The following is a 15435-nucleotide window of genomic DNA, read 5'->3' as shown; positions in this document are numbered from 1 at the left end:
GGTAATGCCTTTTGGCTTGAAAAACGCAGGGGCTACCTACCAAAGGATGATGACGAGGATGTTTGAGGCACGGCTAGGAAAAAATATTGAGGTATACGTGGACGATATGGTAGTAAAGAGTAAAGTTTACTGCACATCTGGAAGATGCGAGCAACACTTTTCGAAGCTAAGAGAGTATAAATTGCGGCTCGATGCCTCTAAATGCTCTTTCGGTGTGGGGTCGGGCAAGTTTCTAGGATATATGGTGACTCAGAGGAATTGAAGTGAATCTTTGCTCGAGGTTAAGGCAATAAGCGGCTTACACCCACCTCGGAATCCTAAAGAGGTGCAAAGACTAACAGTATTGGCTAGCTGCTCTCAGCCGATTTATATCTCGGTCCGCGGACGGATGCGAGGCCTTTCTTTCGGTTATTAAATAAATGGAAGGGTTTTGAATGGACCGAGGAGTGTGCAACGGCTTTCCAACGGCTAAAGAATATCTCTCGCGACCACCGGTTATGTCTCGACCGGAGGTTGATGAGATTGTTTGTTTGCATATATTGCGGTGGCTAAACATGCGATTAGTTACGGTTCTTATCCGAGATGACAATAACATCCGAGAGGCAGGTGTACTATGTAAGCAAATCTGCGCATGAGGCCGAGCGGAGTTATTTGCCTTTGGAAAAAGCTATCTTGGCATGTGGTACATGCTACACGAAGACTTCCATTACTTCCAGGTCTCGTACGGTTGTTGTTCTTACACGAGCTCCCTCTCGAATCAATTTTGCGAAGTGCGAGATTATATGGGAAGAATTGCCAAATGGGGAAGCTGTCCTAGGAGCCTTCGATATCAAGTATATGCCTCGCACCTCTATAAAGGGGCGGGTCATCGCGGACCTTGTGGCGAGTTTGCGAGCCTTCGTTAGAAGACTATCAAGAAGGCATGGGTAAAAAATCGGTAGGCATGATTTCGTGTGAAGGGCCTCCGTTATGGAAAGTCCATGTTGATGGAGCGGCAAATCGAGAGGGGATCGGGTATCGGATTAGTTTTGATATCCCCGAGAGGGTATTACTTTTGAGAAATCACGAGATTAGGATTCTCGGCCACCAACAACGAAGCGAGTATGAAGCGGTCCTCGCGAGGGGATGAACATGGTTCATAAAATGGGAGGAAAGGCGGTGCAGATGTTCTCGGACTCACTTATTGGTGGTAGGCCAAGTAGAAGGGAAGCTAGAAGCAAGGGATTCCGGAATGCGAGAATACCTAACCCGAGGTCGAGGTTTATGCAATCTAAATTTGAGTCTTTTCTACTATTGCATGTATCCGGATGTGGCAATACCCATGCCGACTCATTAGCCACGCTCGCGACGTCCTCGGCACAAAGTCTACCACGAGTTATCCTCGTTGAAGATACGTTGAAGCCCAGTTGACGGATGGTAACTCCACTCAAATTCTTCAAATTAGGACGGGACCTAGTTGGATGGATCAAATAGTAACATTTCTCGAAATGACATCCTACGGAGAAAAAGCTGAAGCGGATAAGGTTCGCGAGAAAAGCCACTCGTTTACAGTTGTCAGGGACCAAAATTGTACAAACGTTCCTTTTCGGGACCATATTTGCTATGCATACACCCAGGAGGCAACGGAGCTACTTTTGGAAGAGCTACACGAAGGGATTTGCGGAAGTCACACGGGGAAGGTCTTTAGCTCACGGGGCCCTTACTCGGGGCTATTGGTGGCCAAATATGCGAGAGAGAAGCGCAAGATTATGCAAAGAAAAGTGACCAATGTCAAAGGTTCGCTCCAAACATACATCAACCGGGTGGAGTCCTAAATCCTCTCTAGCCCATGGCCTTTTGCCCGATGGGGCTTGGACATTGTTGGACCCTTCCCAAAGCAACGGGAAGCGAAGCGGTGGCTTCTCGTGGGATCATATTACTTTACCTCAGGGGGTGAAGCTTAGCCATTATCAAACATAAGAGACACGGTTGCAAATTAGTTTGTATGGAAGAATATCGTTACCGGAGTTCGGCATCCCTCAATACTCTCATTTCGGATAACGGTTTACAATTTGATAGCAAAGCCTTTCGGAAATCCTGCTTGTGATTCTGGGCATTACGAATAGATATTCCACTCCGGCTTATCCCCAAGGAAATGGGCAAGCCGGCTGTCAACAAAGTAATAGTGAGCGGACTCAAAAGAGGTTGGGTGACGCCAAGGGGAGGTGGGTGGAAGAAGCTGCCACATGTCTTGTGGACGTATAGAACTACACCACGAAGATCCACGAATTGAAACACCCTTCGCCATGACTTATGGAGCCGAGGCGGTAATCCCTGAAGCTGGGTTCCAACTGCGAAGAAAAGCTCCTTTATTTCGGATAGCAATGATGATCTATTAATGAGAAACTTAGACTTAGTTGAGGAACGGCGAGAAAGCGCCATGGTTCAACTAGCTTATTATCAACATAAGCTCGAGCGGGGATATGATTCTCATGTGAAACTTCGACCTCTTGGACCGGGTGACTTAGTATTAAGGAAAGTTTTGGGCACGATGAAGAATCCTGCGTGGGGAAAATTGGGGCCCGGCGGGAAGGACCTTATCGTATTACTTCGGTCGCGGGGAATAGGGGCCTACAATGCTGGAAGATTTGGACGAGAATGTTGTACAACGTCACGGAATGTAAATAATCTACGAAGGTACTATTACTAAATAAAGGGCACTTCGGCCGTTCTTTGTTGTAAACTACATTATATTCGTTATCTTCATTCGTCTAAGTATCAGGCTGAAACTTGGTATGCCTGGATCCTCGGACCACGTACCTCGTCTAAATTGATATTCTTTACTAAGTGTTAAACGGAGAACCTAAGTTACGTACGGTCCTCGGATCATCTACTTTGGGAAAATTAACACTTTAAATTTATTCATCTAAGTATCAAGCTGAAACTTGGTATGCACGGATCCTCGGACCACATACCTCGTCTAAATTGATATTCTTTACTAAGTGTTAAACGAACCTAAGTTACGTACGGTCCTCGGATCATCTACTTTGGGAAAATTAACATTTTAAATTTATTCAACTAAGTGTCAAATTTGAAACTTGGTATGCACGGATCCTCGGACCACATACCTCGTCTAAATTGATATTCTTTACTAAGTGTTAAAACGGAGAACCTAAGTTACGTACGGTCCTCGGATCATCTACTTTGGGAAAATTAACATTTTTAAATTTATTCATCTAAGTATCAAGCTGAAACTTGGTATGCACGGATCCTCGGACCACATACCTCGTCTAAATTGATATTCTTTACTAAGTGTTAAAACGAGAACCTAAGTTACGTACGGTCCTCGGATCATCTACTTTGGGAAAATTAACACTTTAAATTTATTCATCTAAGTATCAAGTGAAACTTGGTATGCACGGATCCTCGGACCACATTACCTCGTCTAAATTGATATTCTTTACTAAAGTGTTAAAGCAGAACCTAAGTTACGTATGGTCCTCGGATCATCTACTTTGGGAAAATTAACACTTTAAATTTATTCATCTAAGTATCAAGCTGAAACTTGGTATGCCTGGATCCTCGGACCACGTACCTCGTCTAAATTGATATTCTTTACTAAGTGTTAAACGAGAACCTAAGTTACGTCTAGTCCTCGGATCATCTACTTTGTGAACATTAACATTTTAAATTTATTCAACTAAGTGTGCTTGAAACTTGGTATGCACTGGATCCTCGGACCACGTACCTCGTCTAAATTGATATTCTTTACTAAGTGTTAAACGAGAACCTAAGTTACGTCTGGTCCTCGGATCATCTACTTTGGGAAAATTAACATTTTTAAATTTATTCATCTAAGTGTCAAGCTGAAACTTGGTATGCACTGGATCCTCGGACCACATACCTCGTCTAAATTGATATTCTTTACTAAGTGTTAAACGAACCTAAGTTACGTGGTCCTCGGATCATCTACTTTGGGAAAATTAACATTTTTAAATTTATTCATCTAAGTGTCAAAATTTGAAACTTGGTATGCCTCGATCCTCGGATCAATTACTTGGGAAAAATTAATACTTGTTCTTTTTTTTTTTTTTTTTTTTTTTGACATAAACATCGGATATTTGCATAGACCATATGCCTTATCTTTACATAGTTCAAACTAGAGATCCAAAATGAAGAATCAAATACTCAAAAAAAAAAAAAAAAAAAAAAAACATCACTTAAATGAGGTTCCGGCATAATTAAACCCTCACTGGAGTATCAAATTTCAATTCAAGTTGTTGCTAGTAACTTTGGTAAAAGACAAGAAGATGATATTTATGGAATGATATGATCGGCATAAAAACAAAAAAAATATATTTATAAGAATCAACTACAAACAAACATTCATTCTTGTATTAAATTCCAAAAAAGTACTTTTGCACCTATACTTAGGTATTACACTTGGAGACAAAATAAAAATAAAGAAAGGAAAGACAACAAGCAAGTCAACTGTTTCGAAGCTTAATCTTGAGAGGGCCTTTGGAGTCTTGAGGAGATGGAAGGCCCAGGCGAGGACTCGACGGCAATTCCTTTGCCTTTGGGATCATCTATCAAGGTTATTGGGTTAGCTTGATCACCCAACTCATCCTTTGAAGATTCCCGATGATCACTTGAAGGCTGTACGTCTTCAATTGCCTTTTCTTGTGCGGGGGTCAAGTTGTTCGGGGCATCTTCGGGAAGAGTTGAGTCTTCGGGAAATCACCCCGCTTATCCTCGGATGATCCACAGGCGGCTTCTTGTGCGAGTGTCGGGAATGGAAGAAGCGCGAATTGCGGGAGGATAGTAGACACTCTCTGCTTTCCAAAGAGTGGAAGAGGCATCAACCCCGGCAGGAAAGTGCCTCGTTCCACACTTGGAGGCGGTGGTGCCTACGTACCTCGGGAACACCGAGCCTTGAAGGTTTCGAGTGACCTCCTTCACGCCTATATCATAGCCGTCTTGTTCGGCTTGGTCCCTCGAGTTCTCGGCCTCTTCCTTTGCTTTCTCGACCTTTTTCTTCTCCTCGATGGCTTCTTCTTTGCCCTTGATGGCTTCTTCTTTGGCCTTCTCGGACTCGTGCGGATCTTTCTTAAGATCCTGCGAGCCTTCGTGCTCTTGGGGTTATCCTCGGCTTGGCGAAGCATTAGACGCGATCCTCGGCTTTGTTTAGTCGTCGTTTCGAGATCGGCCTCTAAGCCCGCCTTGGCACTCTCAACCTTAGCCAATTTTGCTGTGACCTCTGCACGAGTTTCTTCTTATGAAGGTCCGAGATCTTTTGAGCGGTTTCACGCACGGACTCCTCGGCCCTCGAGGCTTATAGGAATTAATGGCAATCTCTTCCGCCCTATGGGCGGATTGAACGGCCTACAAACAAAACATATAAACCTTAGACGTATAGATATATATAGGAAATAAAAACAAAAGTCAAGGTTTTAGAGAAAACTCACCATTGCAAGCTCCTTCTTCAAAGTCATGAAGACGGTGTGGTCCCTTTTCTTTCTCGGCTCAATCATATCCTCGGGGAGTAACGGTGCTTGCTCCAAAGCATGCGACGCATGCTTGTCCCTTCATCGGAATTTCTAATGGACGCATCCACGGTAATGACCTCATCGTCCATAGAAAGGTCGGGAAGCCATACGAGGGGCGCGTACGACCGTTGGTCGGTTCTTCTTTCCGACCTAGTACGTATGGTGCGGGCTTGCTTTGCACCCTTTTCAACCTCGGGCTCCTTGGATACGAGAACCCTTTCCTACCTCCACAACTTCCTTCCCTTTCGGCTGATCCCTTTTTCTTTTGAGATCGGCTATGTTGGCACGTTGAGTTTGGGAGGATGGAGGAGGAGGAGGAAGCCTAGCTTCGGGCGTTTGTCGGCACCCTTTTCTTGAGTCGAGGGCGCACCTCTTTTGGAGGTTCTTGGACTCTAGGGTCCTTGTCGGCGCCCTCGAGGACATCTTTCGAAGCTGAGTTTAATCTTTCGTTGAATGCCCATAACGTCAAGTTCTTCGGTAGTAACCTTTGAGATTTGGGTAGAAGTGCGGGGATGGAAGTTGAGTCTTCGGGAGAGTAGAGTTGATTAAAAACCTCGAACTCGTCCTCGGAATGCAGTACGTCAACTTCTTCTTCTTCTTCTTCCTTTACGGTAAGGTAGGAAGATGCGGCTTCACCGAGTTAAAATTGTGGAGAAAGGAGCTGGGGGAATCCCAGCTGGAACAAATGGTGGCGGTTGGATTGGTTGGGTGACCAAGGTACCTTGAGGAATGGTAGTCCCCAGGTAGCAAAAAACCCTCCACGGCAAGCAACGCTGTCAGAGGAAGACGAGGATCGCGGGCTTTAATCACGCACTTCGGCGCACGAAAGGCTTTTGATATTGGAGTGTAGCCGAGGGATCGAGATGAGCCGCACGGAGTTGACCGTCGGTGTGCACGAAGATCTCGGCTTGTAGGATCCTATCCAATCGCCAGAAATCCACAAGGTTAGGATGACGATCCATTGCGTGTGGATCTGAAGTTGTCCAAGTAAAAGTGGGTAAGAGTAAGTAAAAAGACGAAAGATAAAAGTATGTAAAAGAAACTTCTTTGGAGTCCCTTCCCTTGTCGGACGGGGGAGGCCGTCGTGCCAATTTCTGATATGATCGGGAAGTCATTTTAGGCCCTTATTTGATTCGGGCGGACATTGAATTAGCGACTTCGGGTGTCTAGACTTTAGGTAATATTCATCTTTTTTGCTTAGGTGATGGAGGTTATAAACCCGAGTTCACGTCGTGGTGAGTGAGCCCTAGGTTCATCTTCTCATTTAAAGCGTCTATGGAACCTAAGATCCTAAAGACATTTGGGGCACACTTTGGGTGGGAGCCAACCTAAAAGCCCTAAGATAATCCCTAGTCACGAGTTCCCATGGGGATTTTCATTCCCCGCTTCGATGAACGCAATCATCGGGATTACAACTTCCCCCGTTTTTCTTTTTGTATAAAACTCTTCCTCGTTACGGTATTACCTAATGGATACATCGAGGGAATTTTGTACTTAACCTTAAGGCTGTTCTATTTTTTCGTTTGAATCCACCGGGGACGCAAATCTACCCATTCTTTTTGAAAAAAAGGCGGGGTGTGGAGAAAAAATAACTATGCCGAGGATGAAAGACAGTGAAAAAAGAGAAGATGGGAAAGAAAAGAAACAAAAGAAACAAAAAAGGCTGATAAGGAGGGGCGAGTATTGAAGAACTTACTTTTAAAAAGGAAGAAAGCACGGTCACCTCGGACGGGTACTTGATAGACGAGAGAGAGAGTACGGGGGAGATGAAAAGTGTGGCGGGTACGTTATGAGGTTTACGTAGTGTGAAGAATTTTGAAGAAAATTAGTATTTATATGTCGAGAAGATGTTTTAAAGCGGGCGAATTCCCGCCTCGGCCCAAGAATCGCTCTCGGCAGATTGGATATGTGTCATATTAATGAAACGTGGGGGGACATAGAAGCGCCAACAATCAATTCGGGGGCGTTTCGCATCCGAAGCATTGGGAACACGCGATGGGTGATTCGAAGTTATCTGTCAACAATGTTGCCAAAAGTCTGCGGGTAACGGGGTCTTTTTAAGTCGAGATTCTATTTTTCTCCCGAGGTGAAAAAATAAAGAAACTCGAGGGGCTATTGTAGGGGTATTGGGCCCGATAGCATATGAAGGATGGCCCAGACGAAGTATTTTGGGCTGAAACCCAAAATCAGAAGACATCAAAATGGTCGTGGACTATTTACATATCCAAACACGTCAGGAGTAGATTTGTCCTCGGATTTCAAGGCCGAGGACATAGAAAGAGAAGTTTGGTATCACACAGGTTATATTATAATGAGTCCTACAATTATGGGGATGCACGGTATACGTGGAGGGCGAGAGAAAGAACGGTGGAATGTCTAAAAATGAAGCTGCTACCACCGCCCATACATTAAAAGCTACGTAAATTGATACCGTATTTGTATAGATGGAAGGATGGGACACGAACATCGAGCTTGGAACTTGGTCCCTAATCCCGGCGGGCTTTAGGGAAGAATGGATGGGACAAGTATCCAAAAAGGGGGATTGCAACCAGGAAAAGTGGAAGGTGATGAAGGGAAAGGAAAGGATATAAATAGGAGGAAAGGCATACGAAGAAGGGAGGGACTTTTTCGAGTAAAAGAGATAGAGCCAATAGTAAATGATAATCAACACTTGTATCCAAACTTGAGAAATATCATTAGAAACCATCCTCGGACACAATCCGAGGACGATTCTCGCATGCTACTCTTCTGCAAACGATTCTTTGTTGTTCTATTGGGCCCAAAGCCGTTAACTTTGTAATTGTCTAAACCATCCTTGAAATCTAAATTACAAGCCCATCCTCTACAAATTCATTGTAAAGAAAGGTCTTTCAAGCCCATTTTTCTCCCAGTCGTAGTTTGGGAACTTGAATTGTGTCCTTACAATATGCATATATATATATATATATATAATATTATGGCGTGATTAGGGGGTTCATTAGAACCCCCTCGGCTTAAGGTAAAGCCGCCCCTGCATTGACAAGTTGAATGACTGCACCTAACCTAATGACATATAAAAGAGTAGGAGTTGGACTCTATATAAAAATAAAAATAAAAATAAAAGAGTAGGAGTGGAACTTAAATAGTTAAAGCTAATGATTATTTGCTTTGAAGTCAAGACATCTATAAAAAGTATCATGTCAAATTTTGGATCTTTTTTTTTTTTTCTTTTAGCCGATTTGCTGGTCTTATGGATTTATCTAAATAATTACAGTCCGTGTAGAATGGAAGAATTTTAGTGAAAAATAGTCAAGTGTTTAGAGTTCAAAAAGTCATAAATTGATCAATAAGACGAGGAAAAATAGAAGGTAAAGAGGAAGAGAGAGAGAGAGTGAAGGGGCAAGCGTTTTGGATCTATTTTGGGCCTTGGGCATGCAGATTCTCTTGTTGGGTTTGGTCGACTATGATCTAATCTAACCATATCTACTGTATGTCTGTGTCTTTGATAGCTTGCTCTCATTTTTTATTTTTCCGCAAGCCCAGAGAACAATTATAATCCAAAGTACACACAATGACAACTTATTTTAGAACAAGAAAGTTAAAAAATTGAGGGCTTGAACTTTGATTCATTTTATAAAAAGAGAACATGTAATGTCACTAAATTATAAGGCTATTGGTGAACTATAAGGCTATTGGCCGAAGGACACCAACTTTAATAAAAATAAAAATAAAGACTAAATATTTATTGAGCTACTTGGCGTAAGGATGTTTTGTATTATGTTATGTGTAAATTTTATTATATTAAAATTAAAAATTATGACGGATGATCGAGATAATTAAGATAATTTAAATTTAAATTTTATTATAAAATTTTTGAAATACAATTTTAGTTTTATTAGAGTTTTGAATTTCTTGAAATTTAATTAATAGAGTTATTGTTTGAGTAGAATTTTATATTTATTGAAACGTAGTTAATAAAATTTTAATTAAACAGAACTGTCTTAATTAATGAGAATTTAACTACTGATTTCATTAAGTAAATGGTCACTTGGCGCAATCACATCTCAACTTTTATTATATAGTATGTACATTCTCAAACTCTTTTTTATTAAACTTCTTTCTCGTTCCTTTGTACCGCCTATAATTTGTAATGATTTTAAATACATTTTTATTAAGGAGTTAATGTAAAATTCAAGTTTATAGAAGTCAAACCTAATTCCCTAAAATTGAAAAATTCTTTCACACATGTATGTTTTTGTTTGATGATAAGTCAACTACTACGGGTACAACAAAATCTCACTATATTTGTACACCACCCTTATTTCAAGTTGTAGTCAATTAAAATATGGATATAAATTTTTGAGAAGTATTACATCTACAATATTTTCACAGCAAATCTTAAGTAATAAGTTGTTACTGGTTCTAATTTAAAACCACCATTGAAATTACTTTTTTACCATCATTAACAACTAATGACAATCTGTTATTTATAATTTATTGTTAAAATGTCATGAACATAACATTATTTTATTTTGATCTATAATAATAACTTTAAACCTCAGTTTGTTATGAAAATATTGTTGGATTTTGTTATGTCCTTGCATTGGATGCCTTGGGTCAGATTGTTCGATTGGTTCATCTTTTGTTAAAAGAGATATGCTACATGACTACATCTACAATATTTTCATAATAAATTATAAGTAACGAGTTGTTATAAGTTATTATTAGTGGAAAAAAAAGTAACTTAAAAATGTTGTTGTTGACGTAATAATTCTCTCTTTGGTCAAAATCTAAATTAATCTTCATCTAATTTAACGGTATCTTAGGCGGATTCAAGGAGCGCAAATGTAGTCGTACACGCTCCCAATCATTTCCCAATATCCAATCAGACGTGAAGTGGCGAACTGGTAAAGTGAAAAAAAGCCAGAGCGGAAATGTCCCATCTTAGCCGAGAAAACAACTCGAATCCAATCAAAAACCGCCACGTGTACCCTGAGAATCCGAGGCAAACTCGCTTTTAACGAACCTAACCTCTCAGACTCCCGAAAGGCCATCCCCGACCGTCAATATTTACCGCCTTCGGAGATCCAACGGTTGGGAGTGAATCCGGTCAGTCAGACCATCCTCCAACCAAATTTCGCCACGTGCCGGTTCCCCCACCCCTTCCCAGACACCAAAGAGATCTACTGATTACCTGTGTTACCCGGTTGCCAACCTCATAATCCAACTCTCTCGCTTTCTCTCTCTCTACATCGTCGCCCATTTTCTCTTACAAAAAGCTTTTGATTCTCTCTCTTTCTCTCTCTCTCTCTCTCTTTCATCTGAGAGATATCTACCTCTTTGGGTTTCTTGGATTATCAAAAAAGCGAAGAGAAAAGGCAAAGCATCATCGTCATCGTCATCGCCATCGTCATCGTCATCGTCATATGTGAGAATTTTTTTACAACTTTTCCTCGGATTCTGTGTTCAATTATTGTCCAAGATTTTTACTTTCTGTTTTTGTCCAACTAAGTTTTGCTCTGAATTTTTCGAAGACAATCTTTGGTAAAATTATTGGGGTTAGTTTAGTTTAGCTCGTATACCTTGTGACCGTGAACTATTATTGCTTAAAAAGGGCACTCTTTTTTGTTTTTTTTGTTGGTGAAGTTTGTGACATTGAGGATTGATCTGGGTGTTTCCGGAGTTTTTGATGTTTGATATTTATGAAAGTTGAGTTGCTTCGAAAGTGGTTAGTCTGATCTACTCGTTGATTTTGGGGTTCTGGGTGTGTTGGAGATTTGGGAATTTTAGTGGGACTTGAAGATTGAATTTTTATAATTTGATGGTTGCTTTTGTGGATTGTTTTAAAATTATTTTTTTGTTATACCTAAAGGAACAGTTTTCTGATAAGATATTATTACCCATTTCGTGAAGCGAAGCCTTTGCTTTGCTTGCTAGGTTTGCGTCTTTAGACAGCTGATTGATACTTGGAAATTTTGGACTGTTTGTTAAGCTTCAATTCTGGATAGATTTAACTGATTTTAAGCTGATTGGTTTGGAATTTGGATCCCGCAACAATTTTGAAGTATATTTTGCTTTTGAGTCATCTGATGATGCTCGAGTATTAGAGGATTCTTGAAAAGGGGTTGATCGAGGGGGTTGTGTTGAGGTACTTTATTGTTAGAGGATTCTTGAAAGGGGATTGTTTGAGTTAAGGGAGTTTTGTTGAGGTAATTGATTTATGAATTGGAGAGGATTATGGCTGCGGGTATGGATTTATCGCCTCCATTTACCATCCTAGAAGGTGGTTATAATAAGGATAATGTCTCAATCACGGAAGATCAGAGCTCAGAGAATTTGAATAAGTTGAAGCAAATGACAAATGGGAAACCTCCACGGCATCTATCTATTGCCCGCCAGAGCATTAGCTCTATGAGGCTGCTGGGCTCACCTGATTTAGTAAGTTTATTTCGACTTTTCATTTATGACCTTTCTTTAGGAAGGTGTATGCTAAAATCTTTACTTCATGATTTTTAGTCCTTGACTTAGTTTCACAAATCAATATGGTCCTGAAGCATATAAATGTCAAATTAAAGTTTAATACCAATTTAAACCTATCCTTGATGTTAGTTTTCTTATAAATATAAAAATAGCTTTATATTTTGCTAGTGAATGAGTTTTGTTTTTTGGGGTGAACTGTGAGACATCTATCAAGGCCCACTAATTTCACCCACTTCTTTAAGATCATCTTATCCCGAGGTCAAAGTTGGAAACCTCATGATATTTTTGTTATTCAGCAGGAAGTCATGCCTTCGATGAAATTGCTGTGATGTATCAATTGGCTAAAGATTGCAATGCTCATCTTATGTGCATTATTATAGAATGTTGATGTGTTGTTGAACCTAATGATAGGAAAATAAAATCTGGATCTTTCATGCCACTGCAATATATATTTTTCTTTGTCACAGCATTTTGCCAAATACACTTTAATTAACTCTTCATTTTTATGCTTCTCCAGGATTTGGACGTCAGTATTGTTGCCAGTAAATCACCTTCTGATGAAAAGTCAGATTTTTTACCTGTGTTCCGCTCAGGAAGCTGTGCAGAAAGAGGACCGAAACAGTACATGGAGGATGAACACCTATGTTTAGATAATCTTATTGAACATCTAGGTGCCACAGCAGGCTTCCCTTCTCCTGGGGCTTTCTATGGGGTAAGCATGTTGCATAACTACCTTACCTTGTTACACCTGTTCATTGATTAGAGGAATAGCTTATCAATGGATCTACTCTTCCATGAAAGGCTAGCCAATGGGAGACGTGTTAACAATTGGGCATATATCTATGCAATTTCCTTTAGATCGTAGGGCCAAATTGTTAGTCGATATGCAAAAGCATGTGATCCACTTGATAGGCATTTTACTTGTATTAAGCGGTTAAAAGTTAAAATTTAGGACAATAATGGATTGTTAAAATAAAGCGGCTGACTGAAGGGAGGTCTATATTATATTTACACTGGGTTGGAACTTGGGAGCTTGTATATTACCACCTTAAAAGCTGGCCATGTTCAGTGAATTGATTTTTATTACTTTATGTTGATAGGTATTTGATGGCCATGGAGGTACAGATGCTGCATCATTCATTAGAAATAACATCCTTAGATTCATAGTTGAGGATTCCCATTTTCCAATTTGTGTGGAGAAGGCAATTACAAGTGCTTTTGTGAAAGCTGATTATGCATTTGCTGATGCTAGTTGTCTTGATATTTCCTCTGGCACCACGGCTCTAACTGCCCTGATATTTGGCAGGTAAGTGACCTCTAGAGCTGCTTCTATTTTAATTTTGCCTTGTGTTAGGTTTGAGCATGGCTCAATAGCATCATTAACCCAACCTTTTTTTTGGAAGAATACTAAAGCTACTACTAATTTTACTATAAAACGCTTACAAATTGATGTGGTTGGTGTCACTTCAACAACATAATAAATGAATGTTTTTTTGGGGGGTGATTCATGACACATCATTTTGTAAAGTTATTTTGTAATATCCTTAACATCACTCTCCCCCCCAAAGTTCATCAATTGTACTTGATTATAGTCTAGGAAGCACAAACACTTTATTTGGGATGGCGTACCAGTGTCATACCTACCGTGTAATGTTATAATTTTTTAGAAATTGCTTGTGTCTCCAGCTCCCGTACCCATGTCCGTGCTTCCTAGATTATAGTGTGCTGTTGTGACAGTGCTTCTTTTTATGCATTATGGACAATTTTGTGAGAAAAAAATTTAGAGTTGCTTGAAAATTCCAATTTGCTATGAATTAGTTGGAGGTTTTATTGTGTTAAAAGGAAACAGAATATTTCATCTAAGTTTCCTAGTATCAAATTGGAAACATTATCAAATGCATTATGCTTGTGAGTCAGCAGCATTATCTCAGACAATGTTTTGATGCTCACAGGACGATGATAATTGCCAATGCTGGTGATTGTCGAGCAGTGCTAGGGAGGAGAGGTAGAGCAATTGAGATGTCAAAAGACCATAAACCCAATTGCATATCTGAAAGAATAAGAATTGAGAAACTTGGTGGTGTCATTTATGATGGCTACCTCAATGGCCAATTATCTGTGGCTCGTGCATTAGGAGACTGGCACATGAAGGGCCCCAAAGGTTCTGCCTGCCCTTTAAGTGCAGAGCCAGAGTTGCAGGAGACACTTCTGACTGAGGATGATGAGTTCTTGATAATAGGCTGTGATGGCTTGTGGGATGTAATGAGCAGTCAGGGTGCTGTGTCCATGGCAAGGAAAGAACTTATGCTCCACAATGATCCTGAAAGATGTTCAAGAGAGCTGGTGAGAGAGGCACTCAAGCGCAACACGTGTGATAATTTAACAGTTATTGTGGTTTGTTTTTCTCCAGACCCTCCTCCTCGAATAGAGATACCTCAATCTCGAGTTAGGAGGAGTATATCAGCAGAAGGGCTGAATTTACTCAAGGGTGTATTGGACTGTAATTCAGGAAAAGAAGGGGAATGGCTGAAAGATGGATGTACATACATTGGGTGACAATTGGTTGGCTGCATTTTACCCCCTAAGCTGCCGCTACTTGCGCTTTCTGCTGTCACCTTTTCCACGGCTGACATTGGGCTTCATTCATGGACTTAAGATATTGTAGGATTTGATTTTCATTTCTTCTTTGAGTTTTATATCCTGTACATCTCAGAATAGTTATGAATTCATTGTTTTTGTTGTACCAATAAGTAGAATTCATTGTTTGATTTGGCCCATTCTCCATTTCCTAGTACAAAAACTTGAAATCCTTTGAGCACACCACCGAGCTTTTTAAAGGGGCAGTTTTAAATTGAAAACGCAAATCAGTACACATATCGCACGTTGGTGAAGGTCGGCTTGTATATTATTGATTAGGAAGTGCAAAGTGTTTTTTTTTTGTTTTTGTTTGGCAAAGAGTTCCTGGACACACTTTGAATGATACTTCACATTTGAAAACTTTTTGTGAATGCCTAAAGAATAATGCTAGTTCCATAACATCACTCACAACTTGCCATATGGGCAAGCTGTAGGTTCACACTATAAAGTTTTATTCAAATTTTTATTCAAATTTTATGTCATGTGATTGTGCCAAGTCATACTCTATTTCAACACACAAAGCAACATTTGAAAACTTTTTGTGAATACCTACTGAACAATGCTAGCACGCCACAACATCACTTACAACTTGCTACATGAGCAAGCTGTAGGTTCACACTATAAAGTTTTATTCAAATTTTATGTCTTGTGATTGTGCCAAGTCACACTCTATTTCAACACACAAAGCAACATTTGAAAACTTTTTGTGAATGCCTACTGAATAATGCTAGTACGCCACAACATCACTTACAACTTGCTACATGAGCAAGCTGTAGGTTCACACTATAAAGTTCTATTCAAATTTTATGTC

At 40.3% G+C, this 15435-nt stretch overlaps 1 protein-coding gene across 2 annotated transcripts; it reads left to right on the top strand.

Annotated features, from left to right (window-relative positions):
- The first annotated feature begins 10752 nt into the window (after window positions 1-10752).
- Window positions 10753-14764, top strand: LOC142615879 (putative protein phosphatase 2C 27). 2 transcript variants are annotated; one of them, XM_075788805.1, is made up of 5 exons: window positions 10753-10935; window positions 11426-11945; window positions 12505-12699; window positions 13088-13293; window positions 13940-14764. In XM_075788805.1, exons 2-5 carry the CDS (start codon window positions 11745-11747, stop codon window positions 14541-14543), a joined length of 1206 nt encoding a protein of 401 aa, XP_075644920.1. In that variant the 5' UTR covers window positions 10753-10935; window positions 11426-11744; the 3' UTR covers window positions 14544-14764. The 2 variants fall into 2 exon arrangements, with proteins under 2 accessions (XP_075644920.1, XP_075644914.1); XM_075788799.1 differs by having other exon boundaries at window positions 10753-11945.
- Window positions 14765-15435: the final 671 nt, after the last annotated feature.

The sequence above is a fragment of the Castanea sativa genome, chromosome 1 (assembly GCF_040712315.1).
Source record: "Castanea sativa cultivar Marrone di Chiusa Pesio chromosome 1, ASM4071231v1".
NCBI classification, from domain to species: domain Eukaryota; kingdom Viridiplantae; phylum Streptophyta; class Magnoliopsida; order Fagales; family Fagaceae; genus Castanea; species Castanea sativa.
The sequence above is the reverse complement of the archived record's forward strand: the minus strand, read 5'-3'. Positions and strand labels throughout refer to the sequence as shown.

Bases quoted from the DNA above. Each gene is read 5' to 3' on its own strand.
- LOC142615879 (XM_075788805.1), top strand. From the start codon at position 11,745: ATGGCTGCGGGTATGGATTTATCGCCTCCATTTACCATCCTAGAAGGT. The intron at 11,946-12,504 runs GTAAGTTTATTT...ATGCTTCTCCAG, and splicing joins TGCTGGGCTCACCTGATTTA to GATTTGGACGTCAGTATTGT. The intron at 13,294-13,939 runs GTAAGTGACCTC...TGATGCTCACAG, and splicing joins ACTGCCCTGATATTTGGCAG to GACGATGATAATTGCCAATG.